Raw genomic sequence first — 8,607 nt, forward strand, 5'->3', positions numbered from 1 at the left:
CCCTGGAAGGCCACTCCCAGCTAGGCAGAGTACACACTGGACAGGGCCACCCCCAACACCATCTACCAGACCACAGTGGAGGATTCCCTGGTGCGATCGGGTCTTTCTTGTTCCCATTGTGGCCTACTAGGAAATTTGTTGTGTAGGGAAGGGTGCCCTTCCATGAGCCCCTAGAGAGAGGACCCCCACCTCAGGTGGCAGGAGGAGAGCAAGATGACCCCTCCCCCACTCCACTCAGCCTAGGACCTGTTCTGGGGGCAAAGGGGGAAGTCAAGGATCATTCCCTGTAAACAAGAAAAACTGGAATTCGCACTGAACTCAGAGAGGGTTTGCTGGGGCCTGCAAGCCATGGCCTGCCCCAGCCTCTAGGCAGGCGGTGGGGCTCTGCCTCCCTAGTTCCCAGGCTGATGGGGCAGGCCACCGCCTCCTCACAGGGCTTGTGGCCTCTCCTCTGCCAAGGGCAGCCATGGGTGAGGAGGCAATGAGGCACAGGACAGAGGGCGGGCAGAGGGGGAAGGGGTTGGCGGAACGAGTTGCCAGCAAAGGCTGGTAACACTAAAGTTTGCAGAATTTGAAAGTCCTTGGCATTTCTCACTAGTATATACTGTGAGCTGTTCAGCCAGTCCAGTCCAGATGAAGAGCCCAGCAGCCTCGAGGCTCAGGCAGGGATGGCAAGGAAAGCTACCCTTTTCTTACTGGGCTGTTCTTGCAGCCCACGGGATGCCTGTACCTCACGGGGGCAATTGTAGCAGTGCGTGTGGGATCGTCATAAGTCTTTCTAATGTTTGGTCCAGGATGGAGAAAGTGGGGTTGGTGAAGCCTTGACAGGTGATAGATGGGATGTGGCCCTTTCCTAGATAGCCTGAGGCAAGGCAGATCCGAAGGGGTGCTAGCCTGCAAGCTGCCCTGGACACCACTGGAGTCTGGAAAGCAGGGAGGGATGAAGAGTCCTGTTTCCCAAGGCCCCTGGAAGGCTGGGCAGAGGTAGGTATGGGCCCTTGTTCTTTAGAGAGGAGCTGAGTGATTTGGGAATGTGGCCAAAGGGTCCCTACGCTGAGAACTTCTGGGTGGGCTTGCCCCTCAGGCAGAGCGGTTCTCTTCTGGGTCCCTCTTATTCTGGGATGCAAAGAGAGACCATGATCCTAAGATAACACTACCCCTCCACCCTGAATTCCAAGGGGATGCAGTCTTCCGACTCTGGCCATTCTCCGTTTAGACTGCTATGTGGCTTCCTTGGGGGAATCTCACCCCCAACACACATCACCAAGGGAAAGAGAGACTCAAGAGGTGCAAAGTTAAGACCTCAGACACACAAAAAAATGCTGTTTCAAATGGAACCCAGCCCAGAACAAACCTTACAAGTGACTCCTTTCTGGTTTTAAAAAGACAACAAAATTGAGTTTGATATGTTTATATTATAGATATAATACATACAACATCTAGCATGAAACTTTGTGTCCCCCCCCTCCCAAAAGAGAAGGTAGCAGTTCACCCTGCTCCCAGCCACAGGGGTGTGCAGGAATTGGCTGGAGGTGGCCTTCTTTCCAGACCCAGAGCCAGGGCCTTTGGGGATGGGGGTGGGCGGGGGAGGCAGCCTGTAGGCAGTCTCAGCTGGAGGAAGCTAAGACCCACAATGACACCCTTGGAAAACTGGGGGAAAGGAGGAAGCCTACTTCATTTCATTGGTCCTCCAGGAGCAAAAGAAAAAAAAAAAACCCAAATCCCCAAACCAAAAGGAAAGAGCCTCAGCTTCTTCCTTCAGCCTCTAGCGAAGAGTCTCATTTTGGCAAGAATCTGAGCAAAACCAAAACAAAACAAAGGACCAAATAAAATGGTGGTTTAGCATAGACGTGCACATTGACATTGCACAAGGCACCGCTGGGACACAGAGACCAGATACAAGTGTTGATATCGGATGATAAAGCAAAATATTTGGGAAGCTTGTCATAACTCCAGTCCCTCTGGGATGGATCGACTGTGCTTCACGCTCCTTCAGCAACAGCGGCTGGCGACATACAGTACACACAAGGCTGATGGTCCCGGTGTCCTTTCCTCCCCCGCTCCCAAGACCAGAAACCTAGGTTTCCGTCCCCCACCACCCCCTTAACCACATGGCTAACTTACAACCCAGCTTTCTGGTCTGACTGGGGGTGGTGCCCCCCCTCCGCCCCCATTCTCCATGAACTAACCCAGGAAACTTAGCCTGTTGCAAGCTGAGGTGGGGAGTGAACGTGGACAAGCAAGGAACTAGGAACCCTCCACCTCCAAGTAACTGAGGTGTGTGGGGGGCACTCTTAGAATCAAATCTCCAACTCCCTAAGTCCCTCCCCTCTAAGGTCAGCGACTGAGGGGCAGCTGCGGAGCACTGCCGGGATCTCAGCTTCCTGAATCTTCCTCCTGCCCTGGGCCTGCACCCTTCATTCTCTCTTGGGGGCCTGCTGTAGCCTCGGAGGAGGCAGGAATCCTCCAAATAAAATATCAAGGCACATGTTTGCTCCCCCTACTCGGTAGGAAAAGGAGCGAGTTTTGAGTATCCAAGGCACAGGGTTACTTCCTTAATACTAGAATGGACGGGCTCCCAGCTCAGCTCCGCGGAAAAATCTCCCGGTTTCAAGGAGAAAATCGCGGCCTGACTCCCTCATCTTAGACGCACCACCGAGTCCGGCTCAGAGGAAGGGAGGGGACACGCGGAGTAGGCCAAGCTTTCAGACGACACCGGAATCTCCTAGTCCTGGCTTTCACGGCTGGGGCAGCCTAGAGATCCAGCGACCCGAAATCATTCTCCAGGTCCCCGGCTAGGGGGCCGGCCCAAGGCGGTCCCGCAGCCCCGCGCCTCACGCGCAGTTGCCCATGGCTTTGACCAAGGAGCTCTCCGGCAGCTGGCGGAAGATGCCCCGCAGCGTGTCCAGTTCACGGCTCAGCTGTTCCACCCGCTTGCGCAGGCGGTCATTGTCACTGGTCAGCTCCAGCACCTTCTGCTGCGTCTCCACGTTGCGCTGCTTGGCTTTATCTCGACTCTTGCGCACCGCGATGTTGTTGCGTTCCCGCCGCACCCGGTACTCGTTGCTGTTCTTGTCCACCGACTTCTTGGCCTTGCCGGCTCCGGCACCGCCGCCGCCGCCGCCCGTGCGGAGGTCGGGGTGCGTGCCAGGCAACCCCTTGAGCGCGCCCCCCGGACCCGGCAGGCCCGCAGCACCCAACGCGGGCGCGGGGTGCGGGCTGGGCACGGGCGTGGGCGGCGGCGTGGGGTGGCCGGGCTGCAGGTGCATGGTGGTCTGGCCGCAGTGCGCGATCTGGAACTGCAGGTGTGGGGCGGCCAGGTGCGCGGGAGACGCGTGCGGGTGCGGCGGCGGCGGCGGCGGCGGTGGCTGGTAGGGGAAGAGGCCGGCCAGCGCCAGCTGCTTCGCCTCGTCCTCCTCGCGGGGCTCCTGCTTGATCACCAGCGGCCGCAGCGCGGGCGCCCCGACGCGCTCGTACAGGGGCTCCAGCCTGTTGTCCAGGTAGCCGGCCGCCGCACAGCCGTAACCGGGAGGCGGCCCGTGCGCCCCCGCGGACATGACCGCGCCGCCGGGGCCCGCCGGGGCCCCCGGGTAGTCAAAGTCGCCGGCGCCACCCGCGGGGCCCGCGGCCGCCTTGGCCTTCTCCTGCTGCCGGCTGTGCTGGAAGAGGTCGGCCAGGAACTCGTCGTTGAAGGCGGCCGGGTCGATGTAGGCGCTGATGTCTATAGACGTCTCGTGCTCGCAGATGCCGCCCAGCGGCTCCGGGGCAGCAGGTGGGGCTGGGGGCGGCGCGGGGCCCGCGCCCCGGGGAAAGCCGAAGGCGGCGCTGCTGGGCGCGTGCGGGGGGCTCTGGAGGTGGCTGCTCATCGGGGGCCGCGGCTCCACCTCGTAGAAGTCGGCCGACTCCATGGAGGAGTTAGAGTTCTCCCGGCATGGCGAGCCTCGGCGGCCTCCAGCCTGCGCGTGGCGCCGCTGCCGCCGCCGCCCACCCAGAGCCCCAACTCGCTCGCGCCCGCTTAGCTCCGGGTCGCGAATGGTCAGGCCCGCGCCGGACCCGCTTTTATATCGGGTCGGGCATCGCCCCCTGGTGTCCAAGCGGGTCTTGGACCTAGGACGAGAGCAGGATGGTGCCTACTGGGTCTTAGAGCCCGCCGCCTCCCTCTCTCTCTTTTTCCTCTCTGTGTCTCCCCAAGGCGGCGAGTGGGGCGGGAGCACAGTGCTCGTGGAGAGAGGCGGTGGCGCAACGCCCACTGCCTCCTGCGCTGCAAGGCAACCCGGCCTGCGCTCAGCCCCACCCTGGCGGCGCTGTCGCCCCCGCACACACGTGGTCCATGGCCGGGCGCCCCTCCTTTAAGCGTCTCTAAGTCACCCACTTCCAGCCAACACCAGGGAGCCCGGGAGCATCCAGAGGCCGAGCAGGGAGGGGTAGGGGTAGGGGGTGGAGAGAGAATGTTAGTCTTGAGCTACCGTGGTGCAGACTGCTCTTAAAAGCTAGGACTAGGCCTATCCCCTACCCCGGTTTCTAAAAGAGAGCAGTGGCGCGGGAGGTTGGGAACTACTTTGGACCAGCAACCTAGCGCGCACCGCCGAGTGCGAGGTCCAGAGCGCTGAGATTGTCTTTATCGCTGAACTCCAGGCGACCCCACTGATTCCAGGCAGAGCACCTCTTCCCCGCCCAGCCTCCCTACCCTGGGGTCCCACGGGAATTCTCAGAGCAGGGCGCTAGGACCCAGCAGGGAGCGGGGGCGGCCGCTAACCCGGGAGCCCCGAGGACCTGGCCGGTCCCTCCGCTCCGGCTGGAAAACTTTCTTTTTAATTACGTCTCCAGGCCAGAGCGTTCGGATTGCTAGGCTTACAAGGCGGACTCTGCTGCCCTGTGTGGAGCCTCTGGTCAAGTGTTTGGCGTTTTTTTCCTCCTCGGGACTGGCGGGTGGGTCCTCCGAGACTCACGGAACAGGACACTAGGGCAAGCGCTCGGGGGGGGGGGGGGGGGGGAGAGGGCAGGGTGTTGGAGAGAGAGAGCAGGGTGTGGGAGAGAGAGGAGGTGAACTTGACTCAGGGAGAGTGATCCCCAAGCGGGACCCCTAGTCAGGGGCCTGAAGCCAGTTTTCTTTCCCTACTGTCATTCAGGTGGGCACTAATCTCTGTAGCCGGGGTGTCCAGTTCCTAGCTACGGAGTCTGAGCACCCACTGGGAGCACCCTGTCGGGTCCTCGAGATCCTCGGCACCACGCCGCCTACAGGCTCGCAGCTGTGGGTAGGAGTTGCCTGCACAGGCTCCCCAGCCACGTGGCGTCCAGCTCATTCTTCACCTGGATCGCGGCCGCCGAGGTCTGGGGCACATAGGGCGGGGTGAGCACCCAAGTCTCTCCTTTTTGCACCCCGGGGAACCTTTTGCGGCCTCTTGAGCTGAGGCCTGAAGTCTTCCCGAGCCCCATTTGTCTGCGTTCCAAGCTGGGGGGGGGTCCCCCTTCCTGAGACTCCAGGGTGCGCAGGTCTAGACCCCCTGTGCTGCAGTGGCCCTCTTAGCTCAGCAAAGGCGCTGCCATCCGCCCAGGAGGCTCAAGGAGGCGCGGCTAAAAACTCAGTTGGGGAGGCCCGCTGTGCTTCCACTGTGGTTACAGTAAAGAACCCACTTCATCTGGAGGACGCATCCTGTACTTTAATCAAATTCCCATTCAACATATTCTCGGTGATTAATGACCCAACTGCTTCATTTTCGGGCCAGAGCGCATAAACAAGATATTTTTAGCTTGATGCTTTTGAACTGAGAGAGTAAAAAGCAGCTACACTAAATAAATAACCTGGTGTGAGCGGAGCATCACTCTCTGGGCCAGATGTGCGACCCATTTGTACACCATGCACCTGTGAAGTGTCCTCTGGAGAGAAATCCTTAAAAGCCAAGTGGGATCTTCAGCTTTCTACTAAGCTAAAAATAGTATTTGTTTGTTTGTTTTCCCCCCGAGGTGAAAGGGAGAAAGTCCCTAGCTAAGAGAGACATAAGCAGGGGCCTGACACCAGGCACATCCATAGCCCTCACTTGTGCAAGCACAGGGACTTGCGGCTGGAGGGTGCTGGAGCACAAGAACACAGTCATCAACAAGGAAGGGTGTGATAAGTGCGTGGGATGGGGAAGAGCTGAAGGGGCCCTTTACCCTTCTAAATTCCCAGGGGTGAGTGAGGAGTGTCCGGGCACCTGACACAGATAGCGGGACAGACATGCCATATTCATGGTAGGAAAAGGGTCACCATAGAGGAGGGGACGCCGGGCGGTGGTGGCGAACGCCTTTAATCTCAGCACTCGGGAGGCAGAGGCAGGCGGATCTCTGTGAGTTCGAGGCCAGCCTGGTCTCCAAAGCGAGTTCCAGGAAAGGCACAAAGCTACACAGAGAAACCCTGTCTCGAAAAACAAAACAAACAAACAAAAAACATAGAGGAGGGGACACCAGAAGAGCAGGGTCCAAGCCATCACCCATGAAATGGCCCCACGTGTTAGGGATGGAAACGGGAATTAAGGCTACCCATGATACCACAGAGACACCCAGCCACAGCCGATTCTGGGCTCTGGAGAAGGCCGCTCACTTGGTCTCAGATTTCCAGCCTCCAGAGGAGTGAGGACCAACTCAGTCGGTGGAATCCCACTGAGGCGGACTGAAACTCCAGGCAAGAGAGGGCTTTATGCAGGCGTGAACCTTTGAGCTATTTCCTGAAACAGGCAGGAATTCGCTGGAAGGATGAGGAAGGAAGGAAAGCCCTCCCCCCACCCCCGCCCCGTGGAGGAGGGAACAGGTGCAAAGGTGGGGAGGCTGCATGGCCTGTGCTGGTGACAAAGGACAAGGTGTTTGACAGGTTGGAGTGTGGGGCAAGCTAGGGAGGGGCCTAGATAAGGCTGGATCCACAGACAGGGTTGGGTTGATGGCCAAGGCCATCCTAGGTAAGAGAAACTACAGGCTTTTATCCTCTGGTGGATGGTCTGGGAGCTTTGTCCCACTTGGCTTCCTAAGAGACTACTCTGGCTGAAATGGAGAGGGGGGTTTTAGCTAGGTGAGAGACAATGGAGCCCCCCAAAATGGTGTGGCGCTGCATACCCATAATCTCCACACTCTAGAGGTCAAGGCAGGAGGGTGACAGGTTCATTGACAGTCTAGGCCACACAGAAAGAACTTGTTTCAACCTACTTCTTCTTTCTGCCACGAGAAGGTACAGAGGCCACCTAGGATGGGGAAGGGGACAGGATCTATTTAAAGAAGAAGCCAGGCTTCTGGCTGGAGTTGACATCTTGTGAGCGCACTGGCCTGAGTCTGTGCGGGAGTGGTGTGTTTCTAATCCACTCTTTATTAGTTATTGGAGAAGCTACCGGAATCACCCAATAGATTACATGTCCTATCTCATCAGGAGGCCCTGAGTAAGTGAGGGACCCCACAGACCCATTAAAATACTTACTTCATCATTTACTAGCTGAACGACCTTAGACAAGTTACGGAATTTCTTGGTAATTGTAGGGCACGTGGAAGGCTTCAGGAGAATGTGCTGAGCTGGGTTCTGGGTATGCTGTCACTGCTGACAAGTAAGACCCTCATGAAGTGTTCTTTGTCTTGTCGGCTTCTAGGAGCATATACACTGTTGAGGTCTGTTTCTCTGGAAATTGTCACACTGAGGGGCTCACTTTGGATGATGTGGATGCCTGATGAGGTACTATGCCAGGTTTCTCAGCCCGATCTTAGGCAAAGCCATGTGAAATTAATCTCTACCAAACATCCCAGTAGTGATCTGCCTGTTAGGAAATGTAACTGTGGATGCCATGGATGATCGTAACCATGAGTATGTGATATATATATATATATAAAATCCTGAGTTCATGAGAATCAGCTGTTTCCAGTTTTCTCTTCCTATTCACCAACTATAACACGTGTGTGATTTCTTTTGTTTTTTGCATTGTGTTTCCCATTTGCTTGAAGCTGTTAGCAGATAAGCAAAAGCAGGCACTAGAGACTCTAGAAGAAAATCAAACTGCAGAGGATTTTTAAAAATTCATTCTTAGTTTTGTTTAGCAAATTGAGAAGAGTTCTTCATACTCTTTTGATGTAAAGCTCCGGGATGAACCCCAGAACTCCCACCCAGCGAGGAAACGCCGCTTAAAGGAAATGCTGGACACAGGGACCTCTTCTCCGTAGTCTGTGGGACCAAGAACAGTGGTACAAATCGCAGCCCAATTTCATGTTTTATTAAATACCAAATTACCACTCAGCCAGGGCTTGGTGACACATGGCTGTAATCTAAGCACTTGGGAGGCAGAGGCAGGGGAATCACAGGTTCTGGACTCTCACTGAGAGTTCAAGACCAGCTGAAGCTACACAGTGAGTTTCAGGTCAGCGGTTCCATAATGAGACTCTGCCTTAGGGAAAAAAAAAGCCAGGTGGTGGTGGCACAAGCTTTTGATCCCAGCACTTGGGAGGCAGAGGCAGGTGAATCTCCGTGAGTTCAAGGCCAGCCTGGTCTAAGAGCAAATTCCAGGACAGGCTCCAAAGCTACACAGAGAAACCCTGTGAGAACAAAAAACAAAGAAAAGAAAGAAACCAAACCCAAACACCATTCTCCACAAATTATCA

The 8,607-nt window shown here is 56.7% G+C and overlaps 1 protein-coding gene across 1 annotated transcript; it reads right to left on the reverse strand.

The window, feature by feature from the left end:
• Positions 1-1,395: 1,395 nt before the first annotated feature.
• Positions 1,396-4,107, reverse strand: Cebpa (CCAAT enhancer binding protein alpha). Its single transcript, XM_028877779.2, has one exon. The coding sequence runs from the start codon at positions 3,906-3,908 to the stop codon at positions 2,835-2,837; it is 1,074 nt and encodes a 357-aa protein (XP_028733612.1). The 5' UTR covers positions 3,909-4,107; the 3' UTR covers positions 1,396-2,834.
• Between the last annotated feature and the right edge of the window lie 4,500 nt (positions 4,108-8,607).

The sequence above is a fragment of the Peromyscus leucopus genome, chromosome 1 (assembly GCF_004664715.2).
Source record: "Peromyscus leucopus breed LL Stock chromosome 1, UCI_PerLeu_2.1, whole genome shotgun sequence".
In the NCBI taxonomy this organism is placed as follows: Eukaryota; Metazoa; Chordata; class Mammalia; order Rodentia; family Cricetidae; genus Peromyscus; species Peromyscus leucopus.

Excerpts from the sequence above, each read along its gene's own strand:
- Cebpa (XM_028877779.2), bottom strand. The coding sequence starts at position 3,908 with ATGGAGTCGGCCGACTTCTACGAGGTGGAGCCGCGGCCCCCGATGAGC.